Here is a 23,344-nt window from a genome sequence, read left to right on the forward strand (position 1 = left end):
CACTGCGCTGGGGACAGGGGGCCCCCGGAGGCCTCTACACAGGGAACTTCAATCTAACCTCGATAAATAAAACCAAATGTTTATTTACACCAAAGAATTCCAACACTGGATCTTTCACATATGAAGGACAAAGTATATATACACAGCAAGGGGTAGCAGGGCTGTAACGAGGGTGCTTTTTCCGTTGTCAATGATAATAGTTGTCCACAATTACTGATCTACCATTCCGGGTTAAGGGAACTCGCTCCGTCCTCTCAGTGCGTATTTACAGGACTGTGAGGTAACTGGATTCTCACCACATGGCACGTGAGGGAGGGGATGGGGGTGAAGATGTGGGATCGGACTTGGCGCAGTCTGAGTTTTCCAGCTTTAAGTAGCCACCAGCTTGAAACCTAGAGAAACGATTTAAAAGAAACAAGATACCCAAATAACAAAGTAATTCCAGAGATCCAGACCCTGGGAAGAGGGAGCTCCAGGCAGGAGCCCCGGCCTCGGAGCTGCCCAGGACCTCGAGTGAGCAGAAACTTCATCTTTTAAGACTAAAATGACATGCAGGGGGGTGAGTTGGCATTGTGGTTTGCTCCTAAGGAGACATGATTCAGTCCAATTTAGGTGTCGAACATTATCTGCACTCACTCCCTTTTAAGCTTTATCCCACCTCTCCATACTGGAATTGTCTCCTCAACAGACCCTGGGCTGGGCAGCAGGCAGGACATGGGGTTCAAGTGAGTGGTACTTTAAGAACCCCCCTCCCCTGCCCCACAAAGACTTGGTTTGGTTCTGGAGAAGAGCACAATGCCCCAGGGTGTAGGCTCATGGAGAAGGAATGGTGGGAACATGAAGAGATTTCCAGTAGGATGCAAGGAAATGCTGTTGATTCAATCTTTTGTTCTTAAATGAAGAGTACTTTTTTTTTTTGGGGGGGGGGGGAGGGGGATGGGGTGGGGAGGGAGCAACTGTCCAAGAAATATTCCAGCTGTGGGTATTTTCAGGGAATCCCCTGAGTTACGAAAAAGTTCAAGTAAAAAAAGAAAAAAAAATATCAGCCTATAATAATTTTGTATATAATGACTGAACTACTATAAATCCACAAGCAACAGTTCAGACACGGTGCCTCCAAAGCGTTCATCCCCTCCCTTCCCCTGCCAGGCACGAGCTGCCTCCTGAGCAGGGGTGAGGGGAAACCTCTTCCCCACCTGACCCAGCTCAGGCCGCAGGACACAGGAGCCCCTCACTACTGCTGAGCGCCTGCAGCAGCTGGCACGGGCATCCCCAGCGTGGTGGTGGCGGAGATGACGGGCGAGCCTGCTAGAGGTCCCAGGGGGGAAGGTGTTGGCACTGAGGAAATCCCTGGAAGAGAGACAGGGAAGCAGGAATTAGAGCGGCGCCAGCGCAGCGCTACCCAGGACTCAAGCTTCGTAACCTGGTGCTGTCTCTGCAGGTTAAGTTTGCTGCTCCTCTGTTACGCTTTCAGAGCTGCCAAAATAAGCTGAGATTAAAGAGCTCTCTCTGTTTTCTGCAGCCTCTGAAGAGTCGCTGAGGGGCAGATTCAGACTTCAAAACATCCAACTGCAAAGCACTTCTTAAAGCAAGACCAGAAGAGCAACTCAGGCTGCGGTGAGGCCTTATCACACTCTCCCACCCACGGCTTCCCAGCCCTCTGTGCCCTTGTCATCAGTTCCAGGAGATGATCTAATGCCCCACCAGCAGACCTCACCCTCCTGGATGCTCACAGCACATGTCAATGCTGTCACACACCCCACAAGGAGAAGGGTCAGCAGCAGAACTGACCTGACATCATACTCGCACTGCTGACGGGAGTGCTGCCACCCGGCATGTTGGAGGAGCCCATCCGAGCCTGGTCTTTCACGATGGGATCTAGGAAGAGCAAAGTCCCCTCAGGTGATGTGTCAGCAGGCAGCAGCTGAAGCACACACTGCTCAGCCGGTCCTGACAAGCTGCCCACGGCAGGTAACATCAACCCTCATCTACCAGAAGTTTCCACCAGCTCCAGTGGGAAGCACCCAAGAAGGTGCTAAGGAAACTCCATCAGTGAGAAATCACCGAAATGATGTGCTTTGGAGTTCAGCAAGAGGAAAAACTGAAGGACATTAAGGTAAAGTTTATCTCCTCTGTGCTAAGGATCTGTGTGTAACTGCAAAGCCAAGCCCAGAGAACGGGTGTAGCAAGCAGAGATTAGCACCAATTACAACTGTATGTCATGTCTCTACACACATCACAAGAGCTGTTGTGTCACTGAGCTCCTTGTCTTCTGTCAGCTGTTCCCAACTTCTGCACTAACTCCGTTCCAGGGTTTAAAGGGTGGCTACAAAGACAATGGAGACTCCTGTTTGACACGGAGTCACATGGCAAAGAGCAGGGGGGACGGACACAAGTTATTTCTGGGGAGATTCCAGTTGGACACAAGAGGAACGTTTTTCCCACTGAGAACAATCAGCCACTGGAATAATCTCCCAGGGAAGTGGTGGATTCCCCAATGCTGGGCACTGTTAAGATTCAGCTGGGCAGGGTGCTGGGACATCCAGTCTAGGTCATGCTGTGCCTTGAAAGGAGCATTGGATCCTTGATGTCCCTTCCAATGTGTGATTCTTCATTTCCAGCTGCAGGTAAATAACACTGCCACCTGAGCTGTGACAACCTCTTTCTGCCTCCCAAACCTACTGCATCAGAGATCTGAACTCCACATGCTGCCCTTCCTCACATGGAGTTCAGTACAAGCTCTGGCTCTGTTAGGACACGAGTTAATTTAGCTGTTTGTCCAACTCTCACAGCCTTCAGCTTTACTAATGCTCAGACTTGCAAAACATTTCACTTGATCATCTGCCACAGGCATAACACAGAGCTGTGCTGGTTGTTGGTGACCCAAATCTGTTCAACAGCAAGGAAACAAAAAGAACGGAGGAAATACTCATTTTGCATTCTTATAGCTGCTTCAAACCCCTAAATATCAAGATCTGTGAAAAGCAGCAAGTGGTTAAAAGCATTTAGAAGTACATCTTGTTTTGCAAGGCCAAGACCTGAATATACCGTTCACTAAGGTACATTTGGGAGCATAAGTTGTTAAAAGGGCCTTGACAAACCAGAGCATTCTGGGTTTATGCACCCCACCACCTGCTGAAGTTAGCCTGGGTTTAGCTGCTTGAACACGGGGCTGCTCATTCACTGGCCTGACTTGGGTGTATAACATCATTTCCTCAGCTGGTGTGGGTGGCAGCGGCCTACTTGCTCCACCACAGAGGCATCCTTGGCTCCAGTGCAATTCCTTGCAGACCAGGCTCATTACGCTGCTCTTCTGAGCTCTTATCTGCACAGCCTACAGGAACAGAGATCTCCCAGAGGCAGAACTTGTTGAACAAGCCCTGTACTTACAGAAGTAGGGGTGTTCCATGGCTTCTCTCGCTGTGAGTCGTGACTGGTGATCATATCGCAACAGCTTGTCTAAGAAATCCAGAGCTTCTGGACTCACCAGATGCTGGTTCTCACTGTGAACAAAGCGCTCCCATCGCTTACGGGAGTGTCTGCAGGGAAGAGAGACCCCAATCAGGCAGGGAAGAGGACAGCAGTGCCAAAAGTCACCTTTCTGAAGAGCAAGAACTGCTCAGACGTCCACCTCTGCTCAGGGAGGCAGCCCCAGGGCTGAGCTGTACCAGTGCACAGCAGCAGTACACCACAGCTCCACAGGGCGGCATGAGGACTCAAGGTCAGGATGGATTTACAGGCCTTAAATCCAGCTTCTCTTCCTCTCTTATTCCCTCAATATCAGTCCCTTGTGGTTTGGTTTGGGTCACACAAAATATGAGGGGAAAAAAAGACACAAATGCCATCTTATGCAGCACCTAATCTTTTGCACTTAGAGCACCATTTTGTTTTCTCCCCCAGAACACTGGAGAGAGCATCTGCCCTTCATGCTTTATGTTCCAGCAGTTCATTTACTGCCTAGATGACATTAAAAACCTTTCCTCAAGACCATTTCCAGAAAAAAGACCAGGGGAAGCACTGGCAAAAGGGATCAAAGGTACAAAGTGACAGCTCTCAAGAATCTTGGCTCTGATGTCTCCCAAAAGCATGAGGTTCAGTTTACTTCAGGGGCTGCTGACAAAGCAGTAGCTCTTTGGGTCTACCAAGAGCTCATGAGCTACTCCGGAGCTTGGCTCACCTGCCCAAGATGTCATTGAAACGTGGATCCAGCTCGATGTTGTACTTGTCAATGTAGTCATACAGATCTTCTGTTCCCAGCACCTTGGCTATCCTCACCAGCTGGGAACAAACAGACCAAAGTCACAAAGGCAGGAGCACATTCCCTTGGGAGCCTGAATGTGGTCTCAGTGTTTGAACCAGTAGCCACGGGGTCACCATGAACATGCTTCCGCTCACAGCTGGAACTCAGTAACCCCATAGCCAGGAGGGAGCTGCACACCCCAACAGCACTAACACCCGAGACCCTGCAACACCAACTCCCCTGGTAGCAAGATAATCATAGAATCATAGAACAGTTAGGGTTGGAAAGGACCTCAAGATCATCCAGTTCCAACCCCGCTGCCATGGACAGGGACACCTCACACTAAACCATCCCACACAAGGCTTCATCCAACCTGGCCTTGAAATAATACTCAAAAGCAGTGGGGGGAAGGCAGGAATAACTGGTTATGAAAACACAAACTCTGCATCTTTCATGTGAAGGGTGAAGCACCAGCCTGGAGGGCTCCAGAATGGAGGTTTGAGAAGAGGTCACTGATTTTCCAGGACTGCCCACCAGGCAGGTGCAGAGCACGTGCTAAAGGTTTAAGTACAAAACCTCTGGCCTAAAGGCAACACAACGTTTTCAGAATCTACATAAAACAGCACCAAATGCACCGTTTCCAAACAGAGGGGAGGGAGGATGGACAGTGCCATAACAGAACCTCAGGAACAGTCAATCTGTGTGGCAGAACCCACCAGCATTAATATTGCCAGAACTTTTCCAGATACTAAGTAGCTCAAAAGCACGAAGTATAAATGTCTATGTAAGTGGTTAGATAATCCTGCACACTTGAGAAAAGGAACATGGCTTCAGACTGAGCAAAGAAGCCATTAGCAAAATACTGAAGTTCTCCTTCAGATACCCTGATAGAAGTGCAAGGAGGAAACCTTTACTGTGCTGAGAGTACTCTGACTGTACAGGACCAGCTCTCACCTGATCATAGTTGTCATGGCCATGGAAAAAGGGCTCCTTTCGGAATATCATACTAGCCAACATGCAACCCAAGCTCCACATGTCCAGACTGTAATCATACATCTGTACAGAACCAGAAGGACAATTCAGTGTCTAGTGAATGAAGGAGAATGGACTCTCAATACTAACAGGGTCCTCCCTCCCTCCAGTGATCCAAGGGAAGCATCACTATGAGAAGCAAAAGAAATGGACTCCACAACATGCATGGACAGGTGAGGAAGTGCCTTCCTTCAGAACTAGCATGGAGTGGAAGCCACCAGTATTGCTGCTATTTCCAGCCCATAATGCAAACTGCCATCAGCTATGGGGATGGTTTTAGCTTTATTTAGTCCGTGCAGTACTGGCTGTTCCCACAAGGGCTTTGTTTCATTCCTGGACTTACTGCAAACACAGCCCTGCTAAAAACACATTCGGCATTTGTATTCCCAGCACCCTGATGACAGTTCTGCAGCTCTTCCTCAGGTCCCGAGACTACTCAATAGTTTAACTCAGCAGCTTTACAGCCACTGCTTTCTGTGATGCATTTCAGAATGGGCTGCCCTTAGCTCCAGGTCTCCAGGAACCTGAATTTCTGGTTTGCTGCCTTGAAATGGCACAGACTTCCCATATGGAAGCTAGTGGCAAATCCCAGTATTTCTTACCTGATAATCTACAAGGAGTTCAGGTCCTTTGAAATATCTGGAAGCCACTCTGACATTGTACTCTTGTCCAGGGTGATAGAATTCAGCCAAACCCCAGTCTATTAGTCTAAGCTAGAAATGGTAGAAAACAAAGATCAAGGGATGCTTAAGAGTTCCATTTTACCATTCTCCACCCCCATGCAGATATCTGCTAGCACCACTATGCAGGGGTACCCAAAAGGGATCCTAGTTTGCCAAGAGAACAGCAGGCCCCCTCCCCACCCTCCAGCCAACCCACGCTACCTTTCTGTGCTCATGGTCAATCATGACGTTGTGAGGTTTGACATCTCTGTGCATGATTCCCATGCTATGGCAGTAATCTAGAGCCTGGAGGTGACACACAAAGAAAGAGATGCTGCAGTCACAAGGACCTTTCAAGTTCAATGATATTCAGAGCTATCTCCACATAAACCCAGTCTAACCAGATTGCCTGTAGGGTTATATCCTGGACTAGGCTTGGGGACCACAGACACTACTTCTAGAGCTCCCCCCCTCAAAGGGATGTCACAGCAACAGAAGTGTTCTGACTTCACCTCATGCGCCTCCTCATACAAATGGCATTTCAGAGTCTGTAAGAGCACAGTCACTAGGCACTGATCACACACACCTCCCTTCTCCAGACTCCCAAGGAGAGAATATTTGTTTCAGAAGAATGGATAAATACATTTAACTTTACATTAGAGCACAAAAGCACCCAGCAACAGCTTACAATCCCCACTAGTGGGATAACATCCGCCTCTACAGGATTAGCTGAGTGCAAGTCCTACAAACCAACCAACAAAACACTAACTTACCTTCAAAATCTCATACATGTAGAATCGAATATCATAATCTGTTAATGTCTGGTACAATTGCTGTGGGACACAAACACATCCTGTCAGCATTCAACACCTCAGCAACACCCCATTCCCTGCCAGCCCACAGCAAGCCAGCCCTGTGCTCTGCTGCTGTACTTTCCAACCCCCTTTGAAGGCACAGGAGAAAGCTTCCCAAGTTCCTCTGATCCCACTCCCAGCTGATCAGGCTGTTCCTAACCCTCACCCTTAAAAATCCCGCAGTTACTTCCAGCTCAGACAGTATCGCTCTCTTCACCATCACCAGCCTGACACATTACGTTGCAGACTGGGTCTCAAACAGACCTCCTCCTCAGGCAGGTCAGTAGGGAAGGGCACAAATGAACATTGAAATCCCTTTCTCCAGAAGCGTGGAAAGCCACAGAAACAGCTGTCCACATTTAAAGTGCTTCCAATAGTTACACACCGAGCATAAAAGCAAGATGTTTCATAAGGACAGCACTGACAGGCCACAAGGTAACAGATTAATTTGTTCTGGAGGTTAGAATGTCACTTGGAACCTCCTGTGGCAAAAGAGAACTAAAGGACTAGTTACAACCTTCTGCATTTACCTTTAAAAGACAGTTACTATGTTGGAAGGAAGTGATCAACCAACCCACCTGCCCACTACGGACTTGCCTTTCCCCAGAAACACATTAAAAAGAGGCTTTCAAATGGAAAACATGAGACAGTCACACACACCCCCCCCCCACACTGTACCTTAAAGTCTGTGTTGTTTACATGTTCAAAAACCAAAGCAGGTGTTCGAGACTGAAATAGAGAGAACAGGGTTCAGCTGTGGTTAAGATGAGATAACATGTTTGCACTTAGGATAATGAGTTAAATTATTTCTACTCCTAAAACTGGTAGAAGCCCCTCTGCCTTGGGTGTACTTGATTCCCCCGAGACAAAAAGCAGAGGCAAAGCCTGCAGCACTGTTAGCAGAATGCATTAACTTGTCTCAGGTCACTGGTATCTCACCCTTACAGCAAGGGGCTGAAGGCACCTGCAGGGGAAGGTCCCTCTAAAAGGAGTTAATCAGATTAAGAGCTGATCTGATTAAGCAGTTCAAAAGCAGGATTTAAGAGCAGGGGAAAACAAAGAGCCAGATCAGAGCTGAAGTCAAACACAGCAACTTCACCATAACCCCAGAGGACCCTTTAAGGTCCCTCCATACTCACCACAGGATCTTTTACTATATCTGCAAGGGTGATGATGTTGGGGCCGCCCCGCAAGTTCTCTAAGATCTTGATTTCACGCTTGATTTTCTTCTTTTTAACAGGCTGGAGAACAGAAAAACAACGAGTAAGAGCACTGCAGTAAAGGGAGGCCAGGAGCTCAACAACCACATCACAAAAGTGGTGACTGCAACTCAGCAAAATACATTGGAGCCTTTGCAAGTGAAGTTCAAACAGATCTTCTTGTTACCTGACTGCTCAGTATCTGCAGTCTCCTTTCTAATCATACAAACCCTGACAGCTACCAACACTGCTTTCACATGAAGGAGGGTCAGGAAGATGGTTTCTGTATCTTGCCCAATCCCCAGCTCACCTTGAGAATTTTAACAACTACTTTTTCATTATTTGTGATGTTGATGGCTTCAAACACTTCGCTGTATTTGCCTCGGCCTAATTTCCGAACTAGCTGGTAGTCATCTTGATTCCTGTGGAGATAAGAAGTTAGTTAGTTCCAAAGAGCTCTGTCATTTGCATCACGATTTACAAACTGGTCCTTAACAGAAACTCACTGCCTCACCTTCCAGACAAGGTGGATTAACGAGTGTCTTCATCTCCTGAACACAGCGATTCAGAGTTAGGAGAGGGAGTTTCTACTTGCCCAAGTTAGATTCAATCCAGAACTGATTTCTTCCACAGCAGGTAACATAAGCCTGACTATACATCTCAGCAGCAGCAAACTCGACCTTATCCCTTCCACTGGTCTCTACATTTTCCCTTGTATAATGTTGTTAAAAATCAACACAGCCAGAAAGACGAGAACTTTCAGCACTGGCTTGTTTAAAACCAGAGCAGGGACAAGCCACCACTTCAGCTCGCACACTCTGTACACTTCAGAACCCAGGAAGCACCACAAAGCTGAGGGCAGAACTCAGCCTAGGCTCTGCTATACAGAATGGGGAAGGCAGAGCTACAAAGAATGGTGTCACTGCTGGCTGGTTCTTGGACAGTTCAGTCATGAGCTCAATTTAGGCACCTCCTTCCTTCAAAAAGCAGCAGACATCTCTTGCAGTCACTCAGAGAGCTGAGCAATAAGTCACAAAATAGCAGGTACCTATTTAAGTCTGCTGAGTGTCTTCACCCACCCCAGGCAGAGGCAGCTTCAGGCTTTTTACTTCTTTTCAGCCTTGATGAAAAGATTGTTTCAGAGCAAGATTTTCTTCCCTCTGAAAGGGGCCATTTCCTGACTCCCTGCAAACACTCTTCAACCCAAACTCTTTAGGGAAGCTGCTAAAAACATCCCTGCACTGTTGGGGATTTCACATTTTGACAAGAAACACTTGGGAAGCAAAGCTGTGATCCCAACACTTGCCATGCACACAGGCAGCTGCCAAGGAGCAGGATAAAGCCTGACACTGCTGGTGCCTGAACTCCCCCTGCACCAAATGCAGGATCCCACAGGGATTGATCCTGGTCCAGGGGCATCCAGAGGCAGCCCAGAGACTTACCCCCACTCAACAACATGCGACTCATAGTCCCAGTACTCCCGGGGTCTGTGTGTGTTCACATCCGTGTAGACTCTGGCCCTGCTTGGCACGGGTCCCGACATATCAGACAGGTTGGCAGGTGGGAATGATGGGATGGCAAATCAGAGGCTGCCTGGTTTGCACTGGAGGATAATGGCCTTGGATTCTTCCACCTGCAGAGAGAAAACCAACCAGAGGGTAAAAACCTCAAGATACTATAAAAATATTCAAGTTAATCATTAAAAGGTGCTGAGGAGAAACTGGAGCCCAGCCACAGCCTGGGATCATCTGCCAGAGCTTGAAAACTATTTATCTGCTCCCCTCCTATGCAGGACGGGATCACTTGGCAAAAGTAACCCCCCAACTTTGAAACTTCAGCATGGATTTTCCAAATGAGGGTTACAAAGAGAACCTTCCCAAACAGAAGAACTGCAGTGTGTGTAGCTGCAGACTCACTCCTTCTGTCCAGCTCCAGAGTGAAAGCAACAGCCATGGGCTAAACCTCTCCTCATCCCGGAGGAATGGGCCTGCCATGGAACAAACACACCTCATTCACTGCAGGCCGCACTATCACTTCTTGCAAGGCATCAATGAACGATGATGCGAAGGGGTGACAGATCAACAGGTCACCTGCATAACCTAAATGAAGAATTTTCTGAAGTTTCAGCCTCTAGAAGGACCAATTTTCATTGAAATCAGAACTTTGGGATTTACCTGCAATTCCTGAAAGCACCAAAGCCTTTGTGCTCACACACAAAGGTTTGTGTGGCTACAGCAAGTCCTTCTGTGCAAAGAACAACCAGCAGCAAGACAAGAAAGGCCATTGTGAAGATCTTAACACCAGTTACTACCAACCATTCAGGGACCCAATGGCCTGAGGATGCTCAGAGCACTTCACGGCAAACAGAGGCAGGCAGAAGAGTGTGACTGGGATGGGGCACCAGTTTCAGTCACAACTTTCTACAGTCATGACATTAAGAGACAGCAGCACCTGTGTTAAGACGTGGTGATTTACTCATACGCAGAAGACAAACTGCTGCAATTCTAAAGAAGTTTCTTTGCATTCTGCTTGTGCACAGTTGCATTACTGAGACTAGTCAAAATGACTCAAAAAGAAAGTTACTGTATGCCACAACCACTCTAATTTCTGAATACTTATCAGGAACTTACTACAGTTTTATACCAACGAATAGTGTCCTATCTAAAACAAAAGTGGAGGCTCTGCCCCTCTCAGATCCTTCCCAAGTGAAAGCCAGCATATTTTTAAACATTCAAGTACAAGAATCTCTTTGTCAGCTTTCAAAATAACCCACAAGGAAGGAAGCAGCATCGGAGCATGAAAGAGCATTGTTCAAGGGTGCAGCATGTGGCAGAGCCTGCACGGCCCTGTTTAAAGAGAGGCTCTTGAGCAGCAGGGCAATAACCTAAAGAAATAGAATGTATGTATTTGCTGTGCCAGTGTCGTCCCTCCACAGAAACAACCGCCAGGCTGCAGGAGGAGGTTAACAGCCACATTCATCAGAAAGATCCAGAACCTACTCAGTTAGCTCAGGCTACCGGATACATCACACTAGAATGAAATTCTAGAAGCAAAATCCTGCTCTACTGGCAGCATTTATTTGAGGTCTGCAGCACTGCAGTCTGCTGCAAGGACCACAGCTACAAGCAGAAGATGGTATATGACCTGGGGGATGAAGGTCTGATGTCCTTCACCACAAGCCACAACCTGACCAGCAGCTGGCTCTGCATTTGGGAGCACAAACATGAGGTCTCCTTCTGGTATGGACCAAACCTCCTAGACTGACATGGACCTCAGGTTAGTTTTTGACCTACTGACATACAAACAGTGCTGAGGGCAGCTCTGGGTAGAGAGAGGCTGAGGTAACCCAGTCCCAGGGTCAAAAGGGACAGGACACTGTTCCAAAGCCCACAGTGGAGGTGACTGAAGGCCACTCATCCATCCTCAGCCCAAGTAAGGAATGATGGGGCATTGCACCCAGGTTCAGCTAACGGAAGAATATGAAATATGACTAAATACTCTATTCCTGGACAAAACATTAGTCCTGTAACAAATTACACTTTCAGAAGATGAGGCAGCAATCATCTGAGACCTCAAGCCATTTATGTGGCATGACTCAGACCCGTAGAAATTAGATGTATATTCCCAAAACACACTTTGGCCTTAACAGCACCTGAGTTCACTGCACCACTTTGAGGACAGTGAAATTCAGTGGATTTCAGAGTTGATGTTTCCCCTCATTCCATGTGCTTCTGGGAGGAGATGCCCAACGCTCCTGCGCAGGAATTAACCCAACGCCTCAGCTGACTTTTGATTTGAGCTTTTCAGCACAAGTAGGTATCAGTGAGAACACGTGGCTGCTCCCCACCCAGCCCAGCCTGGGTTCAGCATGGAAAAAAACAAGAAAGAAAGAGAAAAATCAATCACATTATCTAAAGGCAGATCAAATTGCAGAGCGGTTCTTACTCTGTCACGTAGCTTCAAGCCTAGCACTGCCTGCACGTTGTAAGAGAAGGGCTTTTTCAGGAAACCATCGACTGCAGCTTCTAAGAACAGCACACAATGCCTGTGTAGGGAGGTGGGTATTATTGTCTGCTGTTCTCTCTACAGGAAGGGGAGAGTCTGCACAGATCATTTGTGTTTCAAGCAAAGACAGTACATGCATCTACACTCACCCTGCCTCAGAGCTGCTCGAACCGCTCAGGAATTTGTACGTATTTTGCTCTCCCTGTCCCCAGAGGGGGATAATTTTGCAGAGGCTCCAAAAGCTCTTTGGCAGAAGCGACTGACACAAATAGGGACAAATAATGGGGACAGGTGTGGTCATGGAAAAGTCAGTTTAGCTCCAGTTTAAAGGCAGAGAATGTACAGTGTGAGCAGTGATTGCACCTACATGAGTGTCCTGAGCTTGTTATGAAAGATGAGTTCTGCAGAATCCAAACAGAACATGTCATTTATTCATTCCTGCATTAATGACAGGATCACAGAATCATTTATATTGGGAGAGACTGCTAAAAGTAACCCAGCTAAAGGAGACTGAATTAGATGAGGTTGCCATGTGCAGCTCAGCCTTGAGTGTCTCCAAAAAGCCAAAATGAATCTCAGAGTTTTAATTCTCCGGTAGAGAAATGCTGAATTGGAAACAACCACTTTGAGGCAATAAACCAGAGGTCACAGAGAGAGGAAGACAAAGCTCCCAGTTACCACCTGACACGAGCTGCTCAGTGCTAACGTTTGCCTGTGCAAGGCCAGAAACCAGGTCCTGTGGTGTAGCATTCGTGGTGACCACCTGGGGAAGACCATCCCCAATAGCACTCACATTGTAGCTGCAGCAAATAAGTGCCAAGGAAAAGCTTCGGTGGCAGGTTTTCCCATAGACCTTCCCTTAAAAACACATTTGAGTATTAGCAAACTGATAAGTAGCTCATCTCTTGCACAGCACCTTATCAAGAGCACCCCAGCAGACCCTGTTCTTCCCATGTACAAACAGCTCACACTAACACAAGCGAATGCACCCTGCGTGTGCTGCTGATAGTGAGCAGCCGGGAGACAAACCCAACTGTGCCACCACCATACAGGGACGTTTTAGTTGAAGGGCTACTAATTAAAAGAGATCAGTTCTTAAAAGTTTGAGTTATTCGAAGATCAGCCTGAGCAGCTTTGCACACCATGTTTGGTACCTAAAGTTCAGAAAACCAGGAAAAAGCCTCTCAGTGTTCACTTCCAGTTGGATTTTTAAACCACTTTCATCTAAACCACTGTTACAACCTCCCTCCTTTTAAAAGGAGTTTCATCACCCTTAAAATGCACTCTAATCCCTGTGGCAACCCCACAGAAGACTTGATTTCTTGTGGAGTATCCATACTCACAGCACCTAAACTCAGTTCCTACAGGAATTTCTTGTGCCTTCTATCCTTCCAGATGCATCCACTCTGAGCAAGCAGCAACAAAACACAGCTAAGGAATTTGCACATTAGTTTGAGAAGCACCTGCTCACCCTCTAGTAAAATTCACCTCTTTTTAGTCAAGAGTAACTGAGGTACTGGAATATTACTTTTCCTCCTTTTAAATGGAAATGCTTTTGGCACAGAGCACACAGTTACTCACTCAGATCCCTACACCTAGGAAGTGGCACCAGTATGACACAGCACATAGACTCTGAGCGAGCTGGAAGCCAAGAGCTTCCCAGAACACTGGTGTCCCAGGGAACCTGGCCAAGCAATGACCTTTGTGGATCAGATTTGGTGTGTAAATATTGCACCCAAGGAACATGAGCGCCGCTTGACACGGCCTCCCTCTGGAACGCTGCTAACAGCACAACCTGCCCTCGGTGTGAGCAGTGCCCTAGCAGGGAGTTCCAAGTTCATCCCGAGACTGAACCCAGGGAGCCACATTTAGCCACACCAATGTGGTTACACCTCCCTAGTTCCACCAAGACTAACTCAAAGAGCCATGACAGTATTTCCAGCACTTTACCTGCTCCTGAAAGACTAACCCACACAACCTCACCCTCCTCTCATGAAGAAAGGGACACAGATAGGGCTGGAGATTCCCTCTCACTTCTACTTTCCCCATGTAAGCTCATTACCAGCAGTGACTGTGAAAGACCAAGGCTGTGAACAGGCCAGGCCAGGCAGCAGCAGGGTCATTCTGTGACTAGAAAAGCTCTCTGCCAGCTGAGAGGACCTGAGTTACAGTAATAGTTTGGAATCAGAAGCTTATTCCTTTCTTTTACCCACAAGTGCAACTTTCACGGTAACAGCTTAAACCCAGGCTCTGAAATCATGAGTGCACAATGTGTTCTGTTAGTGAGAGGAAGCATGACAATTAGCACATAAAATTGATTATCATTTCCTTCACACAGCTCATTGATCCCAGGGCAGGAGCACTTGCCGTTGCAGAGCGTGGGGAGTATTTAGTACTGGACAGACACCACTGAAATGAAAAGATCAAGACATGCTTCAACACCAGGGTCCAGCCTGCTGCTGGCAGCCAACACCAATCAAACCCCAGCTCACCTTTAAAGGAAGAATTAACAGTAACCAACTTTACAAAACCCCGTGTTGTAGCTCACAAAAGAAACCCGATTTGTGTGTTTCCACGATGCTGGAGCTGCAGCAATGCCATGTGGAACAGATGACCTCCACGAGTCCCTTCCAACCTATATTTTTCCTCCGATTTTATAGCTGAAATAGAAACAAGCCTGGATTAACACAACTTGACATTTTACATCCTTTCCTGGAGACCATTTACCTACTAAAGGGAATTCAGCATCAGAAAAGGGGATTTTAAAATACGATTGAGTTAAAAAAAAGCTTAGGTTTGAAATCCAACTTTTCTCTTGGTGTTTTCTTGGAACAGCACATTCTGCTCCAACTACATTCTTCCACCAAAATCATCTTCTAGGTTTCTCTTAAAGAACTGCTTGTGTCTGGCTGTGGAGAAACAAATCTTGATACACAACGACCTCACCATTCTCTTAAACAAGACATAACCAGCCATTAGGGAAAACAGTCGACTGCTTTAGTTGAACTGGAAGAAACATCTTGGAGTAATCCCGCATTAGCAACATCCTAAAACCAAACTGGTTCCTCTTTCACCTTCACTGATTCCTCTCTGAATTCCTCACAGCTCCTGCCAATGAAGGAGTCAATCTCACAGGGAGCATCACTGCCTCAAAGTCACAGGACTGACCACGGGATGGTTTTACTCCAACTCCATATTCTGCGATCACTTCCATACTTGGGGAAAACTTCACTCTCCCACTTCACAAGCGCAGAGGGTGGTGTCTGTCACGTCTGATGCTCCCCAGGCTGCCCTGGCAGTGTCACTGCAGCCACATGCTCTCCCAGCAGCAGCTCTGGCACAGTCCTCATTGTTGTGCAGACCTGGAACGGCTGAATTTTAGTGGAGCTTTCACAGACCCTCTACAGGTCTGCAGCATCTCAGCTTAGTTTGGTGTCCAAAGCCCCAGTGTTGGCAGCAGCACATGTACCTGGGGCAGGCCAGCCGGGACCTGCTCCAGCAGCAGATGCCAGTGATGGGAATGCTCCTCACTCCGTCTCCTAAGGGACTTTATACAGAACAGTCAACTCTGAAAGCTCCTCTCTTCCCACTTTTCTCCAAAACACATGGACCATCCTCATATTCCAGAGCTAGGCCAGTCCACAGCACACAGAGCAAAAGGAAAGCTTTTCCCAACACAAACACACCAGGACTGACCTGGAATGAGGCCGTGTGGACATCAGCAAGACACCCAAGCTCCAGCAGCCACGTGCAGGCTCTGCCACCATTCCCATCCTCCCCAGTGGATATCCTCATTGCCAGTGCTGCAGACTCCTGACATAACCACATAAAATGGCTACAAAGGTAACCAGGAATTGCCAAGCTAACCTGTTGGTACACACATACCAAACCAGAAACAGAGGGCAGCATTCTTCTGGGGTATCTTCCCCCCACCCCAAGAGCTTAGGCTGAGCAGGGAGTGCAGGGAAGGTGGTGGGGTTTTCAAAGGCACATCTCTTTAGTCTGACCTAAAGCCAAAGAGAACCTGCAAGGACTTCAATGGGAAGAGATTCTTTTTTTTCTAAGAGCACTAATAAAAGCAAAGCTCCTCCTGCTGGGGCTTTGGACAGTATTTTCTAAGAAGCATTTCTGAGATCCAGCCCCACTGGGGGACTTCCTGAGGGCTCACCAAGGGGAATGTTCAGCCCCACTCCTGGCTCTTCCCAGCTGACATCAGGTCAACTGGCAGCATCCTCTGGAAAGTTCTCCCTCCCTCATCACTGCTAAGGGACACAGTAACTGTTTTCCTCACTAATGAGCACACACAGGGTAGGACAGGCCAATCCTTCAGCTGATTTGTCTCCTGTGGTTCATGGAGAGAGAGATTCAGCTAGAATTGAACTGAACCCACCAGCTGTAAAGTTACATGTTTTTCACTGATCTGATCATGCAGCTCCTAGAGGCAGGAACTGACACAAGAGCTGAAGGATAAACCTGGTGCAAACTCTTGCCAGGAAGCAGAAGTTCTACCATAATTCTCTAAAAACTCATAGTTACTAACACAAGATGAACCTGGCCACAACCATTCTGACAATTAAATGGGAAAAATAAGCTATTAAACTCCCCAAATCAGTATCTACAATACACCAACACATCACAGCAAGCGCTGGATTCATGCAGCCTTAGCCAGGTGAGGTGAAGGTACTGACTAAGGTTTTAGTCCTTCACACCCATGTTTTGGAGCCTGGCTGAACCTGGTGAGCACAGCAGCCACCACACAGGGTAACCCAGCAGGGACATGAATGCTGAACCCACCCTCACCATGCCAACCCACAGCACTGCCAGCCACGGGCAAGGACATGTCTGTCCATCTCCATAGCATCGTTCTTCACACCCTCCAACCACCCCTAACGCCACTGTACAGCATCAAGTCATGGCTTAGGATGAGTATGTATTTATATGCTTGGTAGGATGCATATGTTGGACATATGCCTGGATGCATCATTCCAAACTACCCAGATTTAATGTGTAAACTCAGCTGAAATGGATCTGAATGCCACACAACTTCCTCACAGCAAGCAAAACCCTCCTCTTCCTTCTGGAGTACAAAGTGCTGCTTGATCTGCAGAAGGGAAGGCTGGAATTCCAACAGCACACTGGTAACAGAGAGAGAAATCTGTGACAAAACTCACAAGAGGAGGAACACTGCAGGAACTCTTGCTATGCCACATTGGAAATTCATCTGTGGTGTGTGTCCACGCTCCTCCATTTGCGGAAAACTACAAGTAAAGATTTACTGACAACTGCGGCACAGGCGTGAAAAGATGTGCTGAGGAACTGCCTCCTCCCTGTGCAGGACCAGGGCAGAGGCACCACTGCTCCTCCCTGGACACGCAGAGGACTTTAAGGCACTTCTACACCACATGGTGAAACCTCTCCCACCCAGTTCTGGCTCTTAACCCAGTGTTAACACCCCAGCACACGCTGGACTCTCCCAACATTTAGCCGAACTAAAACTGAGATGACTTTAGCCCTTGGTTACTCAGAAGGTGCAAGGGCAGAGGCCACTTTTCTGCAGAAGAAGACTGAATAACTCCATTTTCTAGCACTGCTGTTAATACTTGAAGACACGACCATCCCACTGGCAATCTGAAACCAAATTCCACTTTGGCCCCAAATTATTTTCCACTTCCATCTAGGACATTTTAGTCAGCATCCACTTCAAGTGAATTGCCATAAACTAATCCAGCCATTAGATCAACCAGCTGGAGTGGCTGCTCCATAATATTCCTTATATTCAGATGGGTCATAAGGACCATGGCACAGGGTGCCCAGAGAAGCTGTGGCTGCCCCATCCCTGGCAGTGCTCAAGGCCAGGTTGGACACAGGAGCTTGGAGCAAGCTGCTCCAGTGGAACGGGTCCCTGCCCATGGCAGGGGTTGGAGCTGGAGGAGCTTTAAGGTCCCTTCCAACCCAAACCAGGCTGGGTCTGTATGATGAAATAATCTAATTCTCAGAAATAAACTCTGTGGCAAATTAAAGCAGTGAAATGGTGACCTCCCAACCAGGAGTCAGTGGTGGTATTGTTTCGAGTCCACAAAGGACTCCAAGTCTCCCTTCTGCTCCTCAGCTTCCCAAAGCAGCAGCATGAAAAGGATAATAAAATCATTTGTTTGAATAAAACTGTCCGGAGCAGCCTGAACAAAGGAGGGGGGAGACTCGTGTCAGGCTCATGTGGCTGCTGCTCCGCTGCTGAGGCCTGGCCAACAGGGGATATCTGTGAACCATTGATCCTACAACCACATCAACAGCCCCATTTCTCACCAGCCTTTCCCCCAAACAGACAGGTCTGGCACCTTGATGGCAAACAGGGTCCAAAAAGCAGCTTGTAAAACCCCTCTGCTTTCAGCAACAGTTCCGGAAGCTGCAGTCTCCTTTCCAAGGCAGTTTTTCCAGGTCCAAAGGAGAACTCTTTTTCTCCAATCGGGTTCTGTAAATTCCAGGAGTCAGCTCTTGGAAGCCCCTGGAAGGAGATATCCAAGCTCAGAGAAGTTATCCAAGAGTCATCTTGCAATGAAACCAGGGAATGTTTGCAGCCACACTGAGGCACAGACCCTCCTGATCTTACATCTAGGGGGTTCATTCTCTCTAGACCCTGATGGAACAATAAGATCTAAGATGGCCTCAACCTCAACCTGAGTCTATAGAACAGACACCCCAATGTAAGTAACCGAGCAGTGGAGATGCCAGGTCTGGTAACCCAGAAATAAAGCCCTGCCTCCTCAGAAATGTGCCATGAAATTAATCACACCACCACAATGTCACCCATTTGCTTCTGCCTTCCTTTGCCCGATTCCTCAGAGGGCACGAGGACAGACAAAAAGAGAAAATTAGTTCTGTAAGGAGAAAATGCAGGGAAAAATTCCAGTGGAAGGTGTGAGGACAGCAGACAATAAAGCAGGAGAAGTTACATCCCTGTCCCTTTTATCAGTTTTTCCTCTACAATTCCACACATTTATAACCACCTTTTGGCTTCCTGTATTCCCAAGGTTTCCTCCTCAAGCCCACATCAAGCCTATGCTCCCAACCTGCACTATTTGAAAACATGCAAATCTCAAGTACTGAAGTTTTTCCATGTCTCGCCTTCAGGGACCAGCATTTTCCCAGGTCCTTCCCCAGCAATTCCCCACTCCTGCATTTGCATCCTCATTCGCAATGTTGCATCAGCTGCTTTCCAGTAAACAAGAGCCATTCAGTGCCCCTGCACACGACTAAACTCTGCTTCATGTCATGAACAGTTTCCACGTCATGGTCCAGCTTCCTCCACGTATGCTAGAACCTACCGGCAATTTCATTCCCCCTCTTCCAAAGAGCCATGTTGCCAACAGATCCCACCCCTGCTCCATCAGTGCCCTGGCAAACCAGAGAACTTGTTCTGAAGCTTCCACTTGGAGATCTCCACTTTCTCCTTCAGCACCTCACCCTCTCATCACATTTTTCCATGCTCTCGGCCTCATACCCACCCTTGTGTTCCCCAGTTATTCAGCACAGCAGCTCTCTTCTTTGCTATGGCCAACGCTGAGACAACATTAGCCTTCTCACTGCAAGGCTGATGTTACCTCCTCACTGAAGGGTTCAACCCTGTTTCCACTCCTCATGGGTAGCAGTGCCTCTGCAAGCTCACTGAGCTCTCTGCTGCAGCCCATGCTGGGTACCACAGGACAAGGAAAGGTTTCACTCTTAGTGAAACCAGGTAACAGAGAAAGAAAGGTGAAAAAGGGAACTCTCTCCACTGAAGGATCACTGCCTACACCGGAGATGTACACATTGCATACTCAATGGTCTGGATCTTTCCATAAACCCTTCTCCGGCAGGAGGCACTGAAGAACTGGACTTCCAGCCACAAGACATGGGTGGATCTTCTGAGAGTGAAAGTGGACTGTTCTGGACACAGGACTGGATGCTGCCAGCGCGAATCACATCCCATCCCAGTTTCCTTTCCGCAGTTGCAGACACAGCGTGTGTCTCCACAGAGGATGTGCCACTGTTCCATGTTTTACCCACACATAACACAGTGCTTTAAGAACTGGAACACTGCCCTAATCCCAGTTTTAGGCCTAACTAAGGAGCTGATCAAGCTTCACACTTTCCCTAAATCCTGTATAATCTTCCCAAGCTCAGTCTCCCCTCTCCCAGGACAAGTTTCACCCTTTTCTATGTTACACCAACATGAACAATGCACAGGACAAGCAACTTCCTTCCCTGCACCAACCCAGGGAATCCACGATCCACACTGGCAGAGCCACATCCACACCCAGGCCACTGTCAATCCAGCACAGCACCAACTCTGAGCCTTAATATTCTGAGCAATTCTTAGGTCTTTGAAAAGACAAAGAACAACCTAAATCTCTGCCTGTCCCCAGCAGAAGTGCTGCTATCTCCCTGTGCTTCTACCTCCAGTGGGTGCTCACCTGAAGACATGGAATGAGTTGCTCTTCCCAAAGGAGGGCAGAGCTCACACAACCCAGGTGAGCACGTGTGGGGAGCCGTGCATGGCACCCAGGTTCAATGCCTGGCATCGAGCTGCAAGAGCAGCTCAGCAAAACCCTAACCCAGCAGCAGGCTGGCCCAACATTGACCCCACACCACTGCAGGCCTCTGGCACGTACCAGGGCTCAGCACAGGCACCAAGGAGCAGTCCCCGGCACGACGTGGGCTCAGGACCCATAAATTTAGAAGGCAGAAGCGAGGCACTTGCCCTCAGGAGTCTCTGCATAGATCAACCACTGCTGTCAGCAGAAAACATACCAGTGAGTGAGTGCTTATAACCCAAAGTCTATTGGTTGCACCCATAGCCCTCAGTAAGAAAGAATAAAGTGCTCTGACCACCACCACACACGGGCCTTCATAATCTTACCTGCCCCTTGTTCACAAAGCACATTTCACCAACAACCCCGCCGCCTGTTGCCCCGAGGCACAACCACCGCAGGGCCGAGACTGACCACTGCTGCCTGCAGAGGAGCGCAGCGACTGGCGTGGAGACCCGTGCGAACGACCTTCCCCTCCGCCCAGAAAGGCCCAGAACCGAGCCCCTGCGCGGCTGAAGGCGGGGAGCGAGCACAACCAGACCCCCCGCACCCCCCTGCTCTGCCGGGCAGGGCGGGGAAGCGGCGAGACGGCGCCTGTGGAGTAAATAACACCTACACCGTGCGGGCCGGAGGAGCTGGGCGGGGGGAAGGCCGCCCTTCCGCGGGGCCCAGCCGTCCCTGCGCGGCCGGGGGCAGCCTCGGGGCCGGGCCGGGGGCAGCGGAGGCTCCGACCCGCGGCCCTCCCGCCGCGCCCCCCCTGCACCGCCACCGCCTCCCGCTCTCCCTCAGCGCCCCCCGCCGCGGCCCAGCGCTCCTGAGGGGCGGCCCCGGCCCCTCCGCCCGCACAGCGCCCGCAGCGGAGCGGGCTCAGCGGAGTGCGGGGGAAGCGGGGCAAGGGACACGGCGCCTCCCCCCCCCGCCGCCCGCCGAGTCCCGGGAGCGGCGCCGGAGCCGCCGGTACCTGCCGCGGCCGCCGCTCGCCGCCCGCCCGCCGGCCGCACACAGACAATATGGCGGAGGCACAAGGCTCGGCCGCCAGCCGCAGGGACCAGAGCGAGGCGCGCCGGAAGCGGAAATAGCGCAGCGAGCAGCGGCGGGGAGGGGCGCGTATGCGGAGGGGAGGGGTGTCGCTCCGCAAAGGGTCATGGGAGTTGTAGTCCGCGGCGGGTACCGGGGCGCGGTGCGGGGGATCCCGGGCTGCCCGCACCGGGACACGGCCCCGGCGGCTCGGCCCGCACCGTGAGGCGAGGCCGCGGCCGGAGCCCAGCGCGGCCCGCCCGTGTCGGCCTCCCCCGCCTCGTGGTCCCGCTCGGAGGCTTCGCCGTGCTCGTTCCCCCCCCGCCCCAACCCTGGTCTCGGTCCCGCTCCTCCCTGCGGGCTCCCGAGGGGCCGGCGGCGGGCGGCTCCTGGCGGGGCCATGCCCGGGCCCGCCGCCAGGTGGCAACTGCGGCCCGCGGAGCCGAGCCAGGCCCGCAGCGGCCCCGCACCCGGCGGCCGTGGCTCGGTTCAGCCCCGGGCTCGGCTGTTCCCCTGGGGGGGGGCCAGGCGCACCGCGCACCCAGGCCTTGGTCGCGGGATGAGCCTGTGCCATCCCGATGTGCCATCGGGGCACAGCCCGGGCCGTCCGCACCGAGCCCCCCGGGGCAGGGCTGCACCGCGGCTGGCGTGGGGCTGGATGGGGACACGCACCCTGGGCTGGTCACAGCCACCATGGCCGCGCCGAGCACCACAGCCCGGCGGGAGGTGCTGGGTTAAAGCCATGTCTGACCCCCCCCAAGCCCAGAGTCCCCCCACGCCCCGCAGCAATGAGGGTGGCACAAGCAGGTAGGAGCCAGCCGGGCCCCGCTGTCCATGGCCCCATGGAGAGCTGAGCATGGCCACGCTTCACGCCATTCCCCCCCCCCCATGGGGTGTGGAGTCTCCCCCCGGGGACGCCGCTGGCCCGGGTCCCCCAGCCCCTCACCCCGGTCACTCCCATTAGGTAAAGGAGCAGCTCGTCCTGGCGGGGGTATCTCCCTCTGCCGCTTTCCTTGTATTGTACGGGCCTGGGTCATCGAGGAAATCTTCCAGGTCCTTCTGCTGCCGAGTGCGGGCGGGGGAAGCCCGGCCCCCTTCCCCCCATTGTCAGCGGCGGGGCCGTATCCCCGCTCCGAGCCCCGGCCCCTAAAAATAGCTCTTTGTCAGGCGATTGTTCCGACACCTTCGCGCCCGCATTGACGTGGGCCGGAGCGGGAGAGCGCTGGGGTAGGTGGAGGGGAAGGGCTGGAGGCTCCCCCGGGACCGCTCCGAGGATTGGCCGCTGATAACGGCCCCTGTTGGGGGGGAAATGGGCTCCCGGTGTGCGGCGCCGTGCCCAGGGCCTTCCCGTGCCGCTGCCCCGGCCCTTCTGCACCGGGACCCCCACCTTGGGGTCCGCAAATGGGGGACACGGGTACATGGAGGGGATGGAGCCATCCCGAGCCCCCGGGTCGGACTCTGAAGGCTGGAGTCCAGCACCGTGTGCCCCCTGTCCCGCTGCCCAGGGGGGAAGCAGCTCAGACCCCCAGCCCTGCAGAGCTGCCCTTGCCCCAGGTCCATCCGCGGACCCCCAACAGGCTGGAGGTGAGCATCCCCATCACCTCTCCTGCTCGGCCGCCCCCAGCTGCAGATCCATCCCCATGGGCAGATCTGGACCGAAATAAGCTCCTGGCCCAGATCCCTTCTCTGGTGCTGCAGGAGGTCCGTGCTTGCTGCCAGTGCTGCCCGTGAGCACCTCCGGCTGCGTGCCCCAGTGCTGGGGACACGT

General features: G+C 50.7%; 1 protein-coding gene across 1 annotated transcript; it reads right to left on the bottom strand.

Moving 5' to 3' along the window:
- Positions 1-59: 59 nt before the first annotated feature.
- Positions 60-21,624, bottom strand: CSNK2A1 (casein kinase 2 alpha 1). Its single transcript, XM_065692009.1, has 13 exons — positions 21,521-21,624; positions 9,430-9,620; positions 8,298-8,409; positions 7,928-8,029; positions 7,467-7,517; positions 6,708-6,767; positions 6,157-6,240; positions 5,875-5,985; positions 5,195-5,296; positions 4,178-4,278; positions 3,391-3,539; positions 1,792-1,878; positions 60-1,350 (listed from the first exon to the last, which is right to left on the bottom strand). Exons 2-13 carry the CDS (start codon positions 9,528-9,530, stop codon positions 1,235-1,237), a joined length of 1,176 nt encoding a protein of 391 aa, XP_065548081.1. The 5' UTR covers positions 9,531-9,620; positions 21,521-21,624; the 3' UTR covers positions 60-1,234.
- Between the last annotated feature and the right edge of the window lie 1,720 nt (positions 21,625-23,344).

Source organism: Lathamus discolor, chromosome 11, assembly GCF_037157495.1.
Source record: "Lathamus discolor isolate bLatDis1 chromosome 11, bLatDis1.hap1, whole genome shotgun sequence".
Taxonomy (NCBI): domain Eukaryota; kingdom Metazoa; phylum Chordata; class Aves; order Psittaciformes; family Psittacidae; genus Lathamus; species Lathamus discolor.

Excerpts from the sequence above, each read along its gene's own strand:
- CSNK2A1 (XM_065692009.1), bottom strand. The coding sequence starts at position 9,530 with ATGTCGGGACCCGTGCCAAGCAGGGCCAGAGTCTACACGGATGTGAAC. Across the intron at positions 6,768-7,466 it reads TAAACAACACAGACTTTAAG|CAATTGTACCAGACATTAAC; the intron begins GTACAGTGTGGG and ends TGTGTCCCACAG. Across the intron at positions 1,879-3,390 it reads CATGGAACACCCCTACTTCT|ATCCCATCGTGAAAGACCAG; the intron begins GTAAGTACAGGG and ends TGCTCTTCCTAG.